The 16,190-nt window shown below is 40.3% G+C and overlaps 1 protein-coding gene across 1 annotated transcript; it reads left to right on the top strand.

Annotated features, from left to right (window-relative positions):
* The first annotated feature begins 80 nt into the window (after window positions 1–80).
* LOC104594569 (beta-glucuronosyltransferase GlcAT14C) lies at window positions 81–14,538 on the top strand. The gene is made up of 4 exons (XM_010254913.2): window positions 81–1,052; window positions 3,550–3,625; window positions 3,745–3,860; window positions 13,857–14,538. Exons 1-4 carry the CDS (start codon window positions 497–499, stop codon window positions 14,369–14,371), a joined length of 1,263 nt encoding a protein of 420 aa, XP_010253215.1. The 5' UTR covers window positions 81–496; the 3' UTR covers window positions 14,372–14,538.
* Window positions 14,539–16,190: the final 1,652 nt, after the last annotated feature.

The raw sequence follows: 16,190 nt of genomic DNA, 5'->3' as shown, positions 1-16,190 counted from the left end.
AAATTGACGAAAAAGCCCTCCCTATGCCACTACGACACAACCCGAGTTTATCTACGTAGCATTTTCCAAATTATAATGTTGTCTGAAGTCTGAACTCGGAAAAAAATCTGTAGATTCTGTACCATCCCTCATACCCGCATTTGACATTTCCCTCTGCAGTCCCGTTTAAACCGCTTGTATAGAATCTTCATCTGTCATAAACACAGAGTACTACTTCCTCGCTTCGCATTTTAGAGCTTAAATCCATTTTATTCATCAATCAAAACCGCTAAATCAATCGCTGGCATCGCCGTTTTTCCCCCATTGGAATCAAATCAGATTCATCCCTATTTCAGCGCCACCTTTGCCTTGCTTATTGCAAGCCGTCTGTGCTCTTCAATTTTCTTTTCTTTTTTTTTTTCGATTTTGAGATCTGTCATTTGTGGTTGGGGTTTTGGATTTTCATATGTTTCAATTTCCAAAACTCTAAACCTAGCCCTAATTTCTTGACGAAGCGATGAAGAGAAGCCAGCTCCCTTTTGGTTTAGAGCGAAAGTGGCTGATGCCTTTGATTGTAAGCTCCGTAGTTTCTGTTGCTGTGCTTCTCGTAGTGACTCTGGGTCATGCAAAATCTGCTACAATATCTGATTACTCTACTGTTCGACGGAAATCGATGAATTTGGACCCAAATTATGTCAATAATGAGGATCCATCAGATCTTCCGAGGTTGCCAAGATTTGCTTACTTGATATCTGGCACGAAAGGGGATGGACAACAACTAAGACGAGTCCTGCAAGCTGTTTATCACCCACGGAATTATTACCTGTTGCATCTGGATGTTGAAGCTTCTCCTGCCGAACGGCTTGAGCTAGCCAAATTTGCGAAATCTGATCGGGTTTTGCGGGAATTCAACAATGTACTGGTTGTGGGTAAAGCCAACATGGTCACTTACAAGGGCCCAACAATGATTGCCTGTACGCTACATGCTATCGCAATTCTACTGAAGCAGGCCAAGGAGTGGGACTGGTTTATAAATCTCAGTGCGTCCGACTATCCTCTCATATCACAAGACGGTTGGTTTCTTCCTTGCTACGAACTTTGTGAATTGCCATCTCAATTGAAAAGGTCTTCATTATGTTCGCTACATCCCCAACTTTTTAGATAAAATACTATAATAGAATTGTAGTATGGTCTTATTATTTAATCGTTGACGAATTCATCCTCCAGATTGTAGTACTTTTTTGCCACTTGAATATGCCCCGACTAGCCTATAGGAAGAATTAATGAAGTGACACTAACTACTATGGCTCCCATGTTTGAGCTCGTTACGATGGGGTGAAATTGGGATCATATTCTCGTCCAAATGCTAAGTAGAATACGGAAATCTGTCCAGTTCAGAGCCTCTCAATCCCACATAAAATTACAACCAGTTCAGAGCCTCTCAATCGTCCAAAGGATCATATTCTCGTCCAAATGCTTGGCCACTTTCCTTTTCAAAATATTTATCGATCAGCCTAACCCTATAATCAACTTATCAACTAAAATTAGAAATTCTACTCAAACTTATGAGTGGAAATGATCCTTTTTTTTGTGTCCTAAAATTTAAGTTCATAGTTTATTTCTTGTCCTTTCTTCCAAAAAAAAAGTTTATTTCTTGTCATGGTCTGAAAATTAATACCTTCTTATGCACTCGTTGTATACTTGAGTAAAAAACTGACCTCCTTGGAGAATGGAGACAACAAACATACTGACCTTGTTTCTTGCAATTTTGAGAATGGAAGCAATTGTTCTCTCAGTAGCTGGATTTTAGGACCATGACTTGTTGGACATACAAAGTGTAGTGGTCTAATACATCCAGCCATCTGCATAAACAGGGAAACTGGCAATAAGAATGATGCCTTTAGCAAAGTGAGAAAACTGACTATTAGGGAAGAAGAAGAAAGAGGAAGAGGGGAGAGAAAGATCTTATTGAGAAAAAAAAAACATTAAAAGAGGCAAGTAAGGAATGAAACTGTATAACTCTGAATGACCATGCACATTTATGATGTTGTCTTAGGTGGTACTTGCTCCATTTGGGATAAAATGTTAACACGGCCTTGCAAATGTGCCCCTGACATACCATGGTAAACAAAATGTAAAACTATGATATTCAGTTATGAATTGTTTGAGTGAACCTTGGATTCCAAGATATGCCCAAAATGAGAAGAAAAGATCCTTGGGAAGTGTAGAAAAAAAGGCATTTTGCTTTTGGGTGAAAGAATTTCCCTTCAAATTTAAATAGATTGATAATCATCTAGGATCACCTATTTATTGATGTTTGCTGACCATATGCAGGTACACAATGTTAGGTTCATCCCTATGCTTCATTATCCCTTGGAAAATCAACTAGTGCATCTATGAGAAAACCAAATTCTGAAAAACTGTCCAACTATGTTAACTTGTTACTTGCTAGTTATAAGTGTAAGGTCACTAATGAAAAACGAGCATTAAACAAATGACTAAATTTGAGTGTAAAAGAAGAAGTGGTCTTTTGTAAGTTGAAGGGTCTACAATAGCTACGGACATGTCAAAAAGGACATGGGTTGAAGTAGTGAGAAATGATTCAAGGACTCATAGATCATAATGATGAAATCATGTAGCCAACCTCATATAGTTAGGACAAGGCTTTGTTGAATTGAGTGTAAAAGCATCACTTAACATTAAGGTAATTCAAATTCATTCTCAGGAGCATTTTCAAGAACAATGGACCAACGAACACGGAACACCCAGACATCAATAAATTGATGAGAGAGTTTGTGAATTAAACATGGTCCGGGGGGGGGGGATTCTAAAACTGTGAAAATAGCTTGACTTCGATAAGAATCTTTATATATGCTCTGAATTAGGTCTACCCTTGGCTGTTGTAGCTTATGCCTTTTATTCATAAACGTTGGGAATGAAAGACTTTTAGTTTTCATTTTTATTAAAACCTCTTTACTGTTAATGATAAAAAAACAGTTTCTGTTCTAACAAAATGAAGCATATTTTCTAAATGAACAAAATGATTTGATCCTTTAGTCAGTTTCCCTAAGTGACTTAGGAATCTTCCATGTGCAACTAACTAGGAGCAAAAAGAGCACTGAAAGCAACTAACTTAGAAACCACCAATGACTTGAGGGGTGAACACCTGACCAATTCAGATGATCCAGTACCCAATCGGTGGTTTGGATCTTTCACATTATTTCTTTGCATGGAAAAAATAAGATGTGCTGTGTAGGGAAGTTCCCTACTTGATCCAATAAGGAAACTTCTTTCCATATATATATAATGCAGATATGTTGGTATAGATATGAAGTATCCTATTTTTTATCTTCTTCTTCTTTTTGTCATGATTGGTAGAGCTGTTTTAGTTAAATAACCTCTAAGTCATTTATTCTCATATGCAAGAGCATGCCCAAAGCTGATTCTCTAGCTTCTTTTCAAGAAATAAAAAATCAAAGAGACAAATACTTCAGCACAAACATCATGACTCTTACAGGTAGTTCCTATGAGTTTTCTGACCTTCCTTGTATCATCGTGCTTTCTATACAGACCTTTTCCATGTTTTCTCATATTTGCCCAGGGATTTGAACTTCCTCGAGCATACAAGTAACATTGGTTGGAAAGAGTAAGCATACAGTTTGTGCCTTGTTTCTTGCATCATTGGAGTTACTTTCAGTGCTTACTATTTTCATCGTTTATAGAGACATATATTATCTCATCATCATTTTTATTGCATGAATGCAGGCACCAAAGAGCAAGGCCTATCATTATAGATCCAGGATTATATCATTCAAAAAAATCTGGTGTTTTTTGGGCAAAAGAGAAAAGGTCTATGCCTGCTTCCTTCAAGCTATTCATGGGTAACGCCTTGATGACAATATTAGATCTACATCTATTTCTTTGGTTTTAATTCTTGTGTAGCCTGAAGTTTGGTAGGTAAGAATGCAGCTGATTAACAACCTAACTTAAAATATGAAACATGCTTACCAGTCAATATTGGGTTAAAAAAACACATGTTCAAAGCACAAATATATGATTTTCATTTCCAAAAATGGTCGAAAGCTAATATCTTTATATAATGTAGTTTCTTTTTTGTTCAATAATGAAAACTTTATTAAAAGTGTTATAGGAGAGAGAGGGGATACAGAGTTCTTCATAAGAAGGACCAGAACCCATGCCTGTCTATTAAGGCTACCCAAACAAAACTAAGAATCAGCAAAATACAATACCACATAGGAGAACCATGACTTTATAAGGAGATAATGGCTTCCAAATATAATTCTGTATTGTTTACTCCAGCTCTATCCAAACTGGTTTTTTAAAGCAGTATGGTAACTAAAGTGCAAGGGGTCCTAAAGCATGAGGGAAGAGGTGCAAGGAAAGGAATGTTTTCCTAAAAGAAGTGAGGCACCCTTATGAAAAAAAAAGCAAAAAGAAATATAACAAGATGCATTTCTAAATTATGAAATAAGTACAATCTTGTTAGCTTAATTGGTTAGAGTGTTATATTATTAACAGAAAGGTCGTTGACTCTGTTAAGACTCATGAAGGGCAACATCAGCCCACCGAGACTCTAACGGCTAGAACCAGCCCAGCTCGAGCAGCAGCTGAGAAAGCCCCCCCTAATGGCAAGCCTGGACCACCTGTCAGATTTGTTTATGTAAGAAGGCCACGTCAGTAGTCTGTTATAACAGCCCATGTGCGACGTGCGCTAATGATTATAAATACTGGTATTACAGAAGGAAAGTGTGCATCATTTTTCCTGAGAATTATCTCTTCTTCTCTTCCGTAGGAGGCAGAGCTGCCCTCGAAGCAGTTCCTGAGGTGGGCAGTAACCCACCAATTGGTATCAGAGCCAGAAGATGCCGACCACCCGCTCAACCGCCATGGAGGAGCGAGTGGATAAACTGGAAACCAATATACAGCAAATAGTCGGGGTATGAAGGAGCTGAAGGAAGCCATCACAGCGATATCCTCTCAACTCTTTGCAACTGGAGGCCGTGACAATGAAGGCGAGAGTTCTAGTCAAGCGAGCTTGAGAAGGAATAGAGGGCTATTGGGGTGACCAGTGAAGATCGATTTTCCCCTTTTCTCAGGTGACGATCCTATCTCCTAGATATTTAGAGCCAAACAGAATTTTGAATACAATGAGATACCCGGGCATCAACGGGTAGCAGTGGCCTCCCATCCATAAGGAAGGAGAAGCCATATTGTGGTACCAATGGTACCGTCAGTCTCACCCCCAATTAACTTGGCCATATTTCACTGAGGCTTTATGCCGGAGGTATGGACCCTTTGGCTATGAAAACTTTGATGAAACTCTCTCTAAACTCAGGCAGCTCAGCTCTATGCGTGATTATCAGCAAGAGTTCGAGTGCTTGGCAGCCAGGGTTTATGGATGGCCTGAAAATGCTCTAGTCGGAAGTTTTGTAGGGGGCCTGCGTGAGGACATTAAGATAGAGGTGAAGGCCCTTCACCTTGCTATTGTCGATGTCGCCGCAGGGCTGGCTAGACTTCATGAAGAGCGCTTAAATCAGCTCAAGAAGATAAACAAAAATCCTGGCCCACTTTTAAAGACTCCACCCAACCGCCTGGATCTGGGGAACCCAAAAACCTCTGGTCCAACCGTTCCCCTGAGAAAGTTGACTTGGTCGGAGATGCAGTCACGAAGGGAGCGTGGTCTATGTTATAATTGTGATGAAAAGTTTGCTCCCGGCCACCGCTGCAAGAGCCAACAACTCTTCCTCCTCTGATCAAATGAAGCTCTTGAGAGTTGAGGCAGATGAGTCCTCTACCCCAGAGGAAGAAGCTGAGGTTGATATAGATGAACCGGAGATTTCTTTACAAACCATGATTGGCCTGGACTCCCCCATGAGAATTAAGGGGACAGTCAAGGGATGTCAAGTTTTCATCCTAATTGATAGCAGTAGCACCCTTAACTTCATTACCGGATTGTTGGCTCGCTAGTTGGGCTTACCAGTTGAACCGGTTGAATTCTTTTCAGTCCATGTAGCTGATGGGAACCGGCTCAGATGTGATGAGGTGTGTTGAGCCATAGATCTCATGGTTCAAGGGCACCGGTTCAGCGTTGAATTACATCCACTAAACTTTAGAGGGGCCGATGTGGTCCTTGGTGTCCAATGGTTACACCAACTGGGGCGGGTGGTATGTGATTGGGAGAACTTTACTATGGAATTTACTGTTAACGGGAAACAGCGTACCCTTAAGGGTTTGGAACCTAACCAAACCAGGGCGGCTGATTATAACACTATGGCCAAACAGTGCCAGCTCTTGGAACCCCCTATTGCAATGATGTTGGGCCCTAACCTCAGTGGGTCGGTGCTAACAGCTAAAGCGGCCTTACAACCCTCACCAGACCAAGAACAGGCCCTGAAGCAACTTCTGAAGGCCTATGAAGATGTGTTTTCCAATTTGGTGGGCCTTCCACCCCTTAGAGCCCAGGATCACCGAGTTCCCATTCAACCTGGAGAAGGGCCTGTGAATGTGCGCCCCTACAGATATCCAAACTACCAGAAGATGGAGATAGAGAAAATAGTGAATGAACTTCTACAACAAGGCCTGATTCAACCCAGTTCGAGTTCATACTCGTCCCCAGCTCTCTTTGTCAAGAAGAAAGATGGGACATGGAGGTTTTGTGTGGATTATCGTGCTCTGAACCAGATCACCGTCAAGGACCGGTTTCCGATTCCTATTATAGATGAGTTACTTGATGAGCTCAAGATGGCTACTGTATTCTCAAAATTGGACCTAAGGTCGGGCTACCATCAGATTCGGGTCCACCCAGCTGACATTCATAAAACAGCCTTCCGGACCCACAACGAGCATTGTGAGTTTTTTGGCCATGCCCTTCGAGCTGACCAATGCCCCCCCATCCACATTTGAGTCAGTTGTGAATTCCACCCATTTTTGCACTGGTTTGCATTGGTTTTCTTTGATGATATCTTGATATATAGCTCTGATTGGACCAGCCACCTTGAGTACTTAGACATCACTTTGGGCCTTCTAAGGAAGCATCAGTTATTTGCCAAGTCCTCAAAATGCATATTCAGCCAGAATTAGGTGCAGTACCTTGGTCATATTGTGTCTCAAGGAGCAGTCACAGTAGACCTAGATAAGGTGACCAGCATGGTAAATTGGCCCAGGCCCTCATCAGTCCGCAGCCTTAGGGGATTCCTTGGACTGACAGGTTACTATTGGCGCTTCATTTGCAATTACAGGTTCCTGGCTAGCCCGCTTACACGGCTGTTAAAAAAGAATGCATACACTTGGGATGATCAAGCTAACGCTGCCTTCGAGGCACTTAAGAAGTGGTTCTGGAATTGGGGCTGTGCTAATGCAACAAGGTAAGCCCATAGCCTTTTTCAGTAAGGCATTACGGCTGTGGTTCTTTCTGTTCAAAAATGGAGAACCTACTTACTAGGGCGGCAGTTTGTGATAAGGACGGATTAACGCAGCTTAAAATACCTCTTGGAGCAGCAGATTCACACGCCGAAACAACAGAAGTGGTTATATAAGTTGGTAGGCTTCAATTACAGGCTGGAATACAAACCTGGGCCATCCTATAAGGCTGCCAATGCCCTGTCTAGGGCCCATGAGTTGAACTCCATAGGCATTTCCAGGCCCATTTACCCTCTCTTGGAACAATTGAAGGCTGTAGCCCAACAAGACCCTCACCTAAGCAGGTTCGGGCCCAGTGGGCTTCGGATCCTCTTAAGGTTCCCAGTTATACAGTCATCAATTCACAGCTCTTCTATAAGAGCAAAATGGTGCTACCTATCCAATCTCCTCTGTTACAGGACCTCATACGACTTTTCCATGAGTCAGCCGCAGGTGGACATTCAGGTATCCTAAGAACTTATAGAAGAATTGCTTCACAGTACATCTGGACTGGAATGAGGAAGACAGTTCAGGAGTATGTCACCAAATGCCCCACTTGCCAGCGTTACAAGTATGAAACTCAAGCTCCGGCCGGCCTTCTCCAGCCATTGCCTATACCAAATTAGGTATGGGATGACATAATTATGGGTTTCATAACTGGCCTACCCCCATTGGAAAGACAGTAATTCTAGTAGTGGTAGACCAGCTTTCCAAATATAGCCACTTTTCAGCATTGGCACATCCCTATATAGCAGCCCAGATTGCCAAGGTGTTTGTCCAAGATGTAGCCAAGCTCCATTGCACACCGAGGTCTATTACTACTGACAGGGATCCTGCCTTTATGAGCAGATTCTGGTCTGAATATTTTAGGGTTCAGGGATCTCTCCTACACCACAACACCAGCTACCATCCCCAAACCGATGGACAGTCAGAAGTGGTAAATCGGTGTTTGGAGACTTATTTGAGGTGTTTCACAGGAGAAAAGCCAAAGCAGTGGGTCAAGTGGCTGCCGTGGGCTGAGTATTGTACAACACCACTTACTATAGCTCCACCGAAATGACTCCTTTCAAGGCCCTATATGGAAGGGAGCCACCAGCCTTACTACCCTATGACAAGGGGTCCACTCAGGTAGCCGAAGTAGAGGACCAATTACTAGATAGGGATGCTATCATTCAATCCCTCAAGCACCACTTGGAAAGAGCAAGACAGACTAGGAAGACCCAATATGACAAAAAACATCATGACATCTCTCATCAGGTGGGGGACCTAGTGTACCTCAAGCTACAGCCCTACAGACAGACATCAGTAGGCTGCAGAACTTGGCAGAAGTTGTCACCTCGACTCTTTGGGCCCTTTCACATCTTAGAAAGGATTGGAGAAGTTGCTGATCGCCTTGACCTCCCAGCTGCTGCTAGGTTTCATCCCGTATTCCATGTCTCCTTGTTGAAGAAACATCTGGGAAATGGAGCAGTCTCTCAGTCTTCACTACCCGCCTTCACTAATGAAGGAGAACTGATAGTTCAGCCTCTCAAGATCTTAGAATTCTGTTGGGTTAAGAATGGCAAAAAGATGGTCCAAGAAGCTCTGGTAGTTTGGGACCAACTCCCTGTAGAAGATGCCACCTGGGAAAATTTTGAAAGCCTCAAGCAGCAGTTTCCTCACTCCAACCTTGAGGACAAGGTTGATCTCCAGGGGGGAGGAATTGTTTAGACTTGTGAAGCACGACATCAGCCCATTGAGACTCCAACGGCTAGAACCAGCCCAGCTCGAGCAGCAGCTGAGAAAGCTCCCCATAACAGCAAGCCTGGATCACCTATCGGATTTGTTTATGTAAGAAGGCCACATCAGTAGTCTGTTATAACAGCCTATGTTCGACGTGCGCTAATGATTATAAATACTGGTATTACAGAAGGAAAGTGTGCATCATTTTTCCTGAGAATTATCTCTTCTTCTCTTCCGCAGGAGGCAGAGCTGCCAACGTAGCAGTTCCTGAGGAGGGCAGTAACCCACCAGACTCATAGGTTCAAGACCTACATCTGCAAGCTACAATCTAGTATGCTATTTATTCAAACATCTAAATCAAAGGTTAATTCATCAAAACATGCAAAAAAACTAGTCAAGGCACACCTAGGTTTAGGTGAGATGCAGCCCACTGCCCACAAAAATGAGCACCCCTGGATCTGTTGATCCAGCTTAATGGGATTTTCACATTAATAGTCATTGATTTAGCTTCTAAAGTATGATGCCAAAGGAATTATGGACCCTTTCTGTCATCCTTTGTCTAGCCAATCCCAACCTAAGAATCTCCCTCTATATTATAATGCCCACTCTAATCACAGTCCCATGCCAGTGGGGCTCAAGGGAAAAAGAAGCACTCTTTGTATGGATCTCTGAAAGAGCTCTTGAATCTTGATACCTGTGAATGATTTGAATTCCTGAAGGAGCAACCATCACATTTTTTTTAAATTTTTTTATCAATAACTGATTTTTATCAGCATCACAGAAATGATTTTTATTAATAAATTAAAGAAGAAAAAAGGGTACAACAAGAAGTTGTGTAGGTGAAAACCCTTTACAATAGCTAACCCCCACTCTATTACAACTGGGCCTGATACATTTGCTGTTTATGAACCTTTTTTTATCAATAAGCTGACCTTCTTTTTTTGTGAATAATAGTAAATTTTATTAGTTCAAAAGCTGATTTAGAGTTGTGAATTCATACAACATCCCAGGGAGAGGCACGAGCTGCAGCCCCTCCTTGAATCTTACAAGTAAACTAGGAAACAAATACAAGAATCACAGCTGAGCCCAAAACAATTCTTCCCGATTTACCCCTTGCTTAACTAACACATTGGACAAAGTATTTGCTGATCTCCCCACCCACTGTAAAGAGACCAACATATTCCTTGTCAACCAACTGAATTTCTTCATTTCATTCTTGTAGTGCCATATAGCATCTTCAGGATTTTTCAACCAGCCCACCACCACTTTGGAATCTCCTTCAATTACTAGATGCTGTACCCCCAGCTGGTTTGCAAATTACACCCCTTGTACAGCAGCTAATAGCCCTACCCTGATGGAGTCCCCAACTCCTAAAGGACCTGAGTAGAACAACAGAATCTCTCCCTTCTCATTTCTCAAGACAACACCCCCCATTCCAGATAATCCTGTGTTACCCATGCTACTTCCATCAAAGTTCAGCTTCAGTGAGCCTTCAGATGGAGGAGACCAGCTTGTAATTGACTTATCCTTTAAGGGTGAACACCTTGCTACTGCTGACCAGTTTCTCCAAAGGTCATTAAAGGAGAAATGATGAAAGATTTCCAAAGTCTTCAGCCAAAGTATTGCCCTATGCAACACACAGTCTTTCAATTCCTGACTGCTCCTTTCCTTTTCTTGAAAGATTCTAGCATTCCTTTCTTCCCAAAGGAATGAATGGTCAATGAATATTCATATTTCATGACAGCCATTTGAATCGCTTGAATTCATTTCTATATTGCCAAACCACCCCCTCTCCTTTCTTCATCCACCCAATTATTGTCTTCGAATCCCCTCCAATAACCAACCTTGTAATTCCCAGTTCTTTAGCTTTTTGTACCCTGATAACTGAAATTTTCCATTAATATTATAAATGAAGATTACAAGGAATGCAGAAATGATAAGAGATAAAACCATTTATCTCCAATAATCAAGATTTTACAACTGAGCCTATACATTTGAGTCCCCTTGACATCTTGTTTTTCCATACAATCAGCCATGCTGTTGGCCATCCTTTGCACCAATTGAATTTTATATCTATTCCCCTGGTTATCCATTCAAACCTTTTGAACTCATTGTTGTATATTTACAAATCATTCCCTTTGTTTAATAGCCACTTGACCGCCAGTTTTGAATCTCCTTCAGTTATCAATTTATGCACATTCAGCTCCTTTGCTCTAGTTATACACCTTCCAAAACTGCCAACACTTCAGGCTTCAGGTAACCCCCAATACCCATTGGACTTAAAAACAAAGCTAGTACATGCCCTATTTCATTTTGGATTGGAGCACATCTCCTACACCTGAAGGTCCTAGGTTCCCTTTGCTACTGCCATCAAAGTTGAGTTTAATGCACCCAACATCTGGTGGAGTCCAAGAAGTACTAATTTTGGATTTCAAAGCTGAAGTAAGAGCCACTTCCTCATAATGTCATCTACCAAGTATTTCGAGAACAATTCCATGGATTTCAGTTAATAAACCACCCTGATGACATCATGACATCATCAACAAATCAATTATGAAATCTCTAGACTTCTTCCTTGTACGAGTTCAATTGGTGATATTAACTGTAATGAGATGAATCTAAATATTTAGTTTTGGCTCTTTGTTGAGGAAAATTCTTGCATTGCTTTCCTCCCAAATTGCTCAAAATGATTGTCTCTAAACACATTATTTGCATACTATATATAATTCCCCATACAATACCAATATTTTTAATTAAAATTTGTAATTGTCACGTAATAAAACTAAGTTGTTTGTATGGTTCTTTTATTAGGTTTGTGATATAAAAGGAGTGAAACAATATTAAGTCGTTGACATGAATGACAATTATTGTTTGGTTAATAGTCAACAACTTGATATGTAACAGTCACTTTTTTTTATTACAGGGTTCTCTAAACTTTGGGTAGAGACAACTATTGCTCAGGTAGCTTAACCCAAGAAGGGGTTGAATTGGGTTTTATGAGTTTCCTCCCCAACCAATGCCTTTTCAGAACTAGTGCAGTATGATGAAAATAGAGAGTAAAAATGCAGTGTGCAATACAATGAAAATATCAACAACAGAAATCAAGGCAAAGCAAGAATATTGAAATGCACAAACAGGATTTTTATAGAGGTTCAGCCAAACTCGGCCTTCGCCCTCTCCCGTCACACCACCTAAGATTTTCCACTATAGCAGTTGGACTTCACAGGTGCCAACAAGACCTTTACACTAGTTGGACTTCCTAGGTGCCAACAAGACCTTTCACCAGATTTTATCCAAACCTTTCATTGGATAGTCTTACAGGTCCTATGCAAACCTTTCACTGTGTTCTATCTCAAAACACTTAGGTAGCAAATCACTAGCTACACAAGCCCAAATATGATATGAACAATGTAAGCACAGGTAAATGCAATGCTTCTCAATAGGTTGATATAACAATACGAAGAAAACTATCTCAATGTGCAAGAGTACACAATGAATGCTTGGGTTCAACTGGGATTTTTAGGATTCATTGAGATCTCGACTTTTCTCACACTTAAGATCAAGGGTTTTTCTCTTTTCAACTCATGGGAAACTCAATAGAATCTATTCTTTTGATTGCCGTTGCCCACATTTCCCTCTTTTTTTTTTTTTTTTTTTGCTGAACCCTTTAAGTCTCATTTCATTTCCCTAGTTCTTTTCTAGTTCTCACAGATTTTATATTTAGAGCAATATGACTGTTTTTAATTCGTTGGAGATTAATCAAACTTTTATTGATAAGTTTTAGAGATGATTTCAATGAAGTTTCAGACCTTTTCCAAAGACGAAAGAGTCATTGTAGCTCAAATAGCCTAAAAAGAAATCATGTGAGAGAGTTCTCTGCACAAAGTGGTCAACTGTTAACTCTACTGCCTCAAGGGTAGTTGACTATTGCTTCACAGGCAGTTGACTACTAACAGTGTCTAACCTACTTCCAAGCCTGAACAATTTCATGAATCTAAATGGTACTGAGATGAGCCCAAAAATAACATAATTTGATGCCCTTGGCAAGGGATTCTTGCAGGCCTCCATGTTATGTGATTCCGAGTATGGACAAGTCTCTAGTAAATGTTTATTTGGTTTCTCTTGATATCTAGGAAATGTGATAGTAATATCTTGCTGACAACCCTGTTTTGGTAGCACATTGCCTGTTTAGATAACCATTGACAATGCTGGTGCTCATCCAATCATGGACAGTACCAGTTCCAGGCTTTACCCCTCAAGTTGTGGTTGGTAGGCTTTTGAGTGAACCAGCTGCAACTAGGTCACTGATCCTTCTTATTTTCTTCTATTTGGAGATAAACCAGATGAATTGCAAAGTATGAAACTGAACCTTCTCAAACCTTTTCACTCTTTTTGCTATGGCTCTGCTCAGTTCCATGTAAACTTAAGGAAAATGTTGTTAAACTGGAAAATGAACCATATTCCTAATTTACAGATCTGAACAGTTAAAAAATAAATGAGTGCTTCATAATATCAGATGTGAATTGAGAGGACCAACCTCACTTTTTTGAGAATGTTTATTTTTCAACAGCCATTTAATGTGCATGCGAATAACAAAGTCCAGGAAGTCATTCATACTCCCAACCAAACAAATGGATTCTTTATGTAAATCAATGTCATGTAATGTTTATAATGCAATTATCATTGGCCTACGAGTGATTTGAAACTCCAAGATTAATAATTATTTGTTTCTGTAGGGTCCGAGTGGATGGTGCTGACAAGATCGTTCCTGGAGTTCTGTGTGTGGGGCTGGGATAATCTCCCTCGTACTCTACTCATGTACTATACCAACTTCTTGTCATCCCCCGAGGGGTACTTTCACACCGTAATCTGCAATTCAAAAGACTACCAGAATACAACCGTCAATCATGACCTGCATTACATAAAGTGGGATAATCCTCCAAAGCAGCATCCCATCACCCTGACTTTGGAACATTTCAATGCGATGGTCCAGAGTGGGGCTCCTTTTGCACGCAAGTTTAACAAGGATGATCCTGTTTTGGACAGGATAGATCATGAGCTTTTGGGAAGACTGGAAGGCCGATTTACACCGGGAGGTTGGTGCATGGGGACTTCCCTTATGGGCAAAGATCCGTGCACAGTCTTTGTCAATCCACTGGCTATTAGACCAAGTATAAGTTCAAAGAGGCTGGAGAAGCTGTTGGTGCAACTGCTTGATTCTGAAAATTTCAGACCTAAACAATGTAAATAGTTGTATATGCTACATTGTGAACTACACTTTGCCTCTCAATGTTACGTCTAAAAAGGTAGGGCATGTATTCATCACCCTCCTTTTTTTGATACTCAACTGTCAAAGGAATACCAGCTTCTGTATTTCATTCCTTCATATTCAATGGAACAGTTGCATTTGTTTATTTATTTCTTTGGAGCATCTGATTGCCATGGTTTAAAATATTGTATCCATTTCCACAATGACTGTGGCATGTCACGGATGGAATCATGTACATTGTAATGGGGTTGACGCGTATTTATTCCACATGTGCCGATTGGTATTTGCCCATATTGTGTCATATCCAACTTGTATCCCTTGATATGGACCGAAACAGGCTGATATGGATCATGTGCCAGTGGAATAACTTAATATTTGCTGGTTTCACTTTTTTTTTCAGCACATTTTCTCACTTTTAAGGACGAGGCAGATCCTGGAATCTATCTTGTTAAGATCATTTTAAAGGTTGGTTCCAATGTTTACTCATGGAACTTGTTTTTTTTTTTTTTACCAAGAAGAAGAAGTTAGTTAGAAACTTATCATTAATTTAAATTTTATAAATATTACCTTTTACACTTTATTATACACATTCATACATTAAATTGAAGAAAAATTATAAAATTATTTTAGTGACTTGATGCTAAGTGAGACCACTGTCTTTTTAAGCATGGGTTCTTGGTATCAAATCTCCATGTCCTTAATGTATTTTGGAATTTATTTAATGCAAGTTTGGTTTCAAAGCCAGTTCTATTAAAGTCAATTAAGGTCAGTTCCACCAAGGTCAATCAAGATTGATTCTCCGAATAAGTTGGAGTAAGGTAAACCTCTAGACCTACTCATTTGCTCGTCCCTACTTTTAAGTCTTCTATTTTCATTATAAACACTTTTAGGAAAGTTTGCACTACAAAAACACTTGAGATCTTGCATTAAGAAAAAAGGAAAAAAGCTCATGGAATTAAGAATAAGAGGAATAATGCATTATTTTTTATATTGATAGTAAAACTACATATTTCTGTGTTTGAAATGCAATAATATATTTATTTGTTGTTGGATCTGTAATGTTTTTGCATGTACTAGTGAATCAATAGATTTTCTCCAAAAAGGCAGAAACTGGGAAAATTCAAAAATTAAAAAATATATATTTTTTCAAAATGGTTTTGATTGTATGGAAATATTAACAGACCGGGAAATATTTACACCCGATGCTACCAACTTGGCAAGATGATGGGCTGCTGAGTTGTTTTGTCCTGTTTGTGAAGTCAAATTATGTTCTTCCTCTGGCCTTAATTCTGCACTCTGCTTCAATAGTACTTGTTCTCCAAGGTACATCAGATTTCTTGTTTGTGAAAATTAAGACCCTGGTTTATGAGTCTCCCTTCCTCAATGATTAATTGCGGCACTCTCAGCTCCAAGCACATGGCTATCGTCTCATTGAAAGCCATAGCCTCTGCCTCTATAGTAACAGTGAACAGGAAGGGTAACCTCTTCCCATTGCCATGACATAAGGATGCTTTCACATCTGGGGTGCGCCACACATGCATATCTCAGCGTGCACTGAGAACATGTTTAGTATTTGTCATTGGGAGATGTTCCCAATAAACGATTGAGATGTGCTGTAGGGCGCTGATGTAAACTCTAAAGAATGGGTGTAAAATATATGTATTGGTTTGGGTTAAGGACCAATCCATGACCAAACTTAAACATGGACCTTGGTTGACTCAAACTGGTGTCAAAACCCAAATTTACTGACCTTAACCTAATGTATGTATATAGTGGTCATTCAGGCCATACAAAGGGCATC

Source organism: Nelumbo nucifera, chromosome 2 (genome assembly GCF_055504915.1).
Source record: "Nelumbo nucifera cultivar China Antique chromosome 2, China Antique-T2T, whole genome shotgun sequence".
NCBI lineage: Eukaryota > Viridiplantae > Streptophyta > Magnoliopsida > Proteales > Nelumbonaceae > Nelumbo > Nelumbo nucifera.
This window is presented reverse-complemented; position numbering and strand designations above follow the sequence as displayed.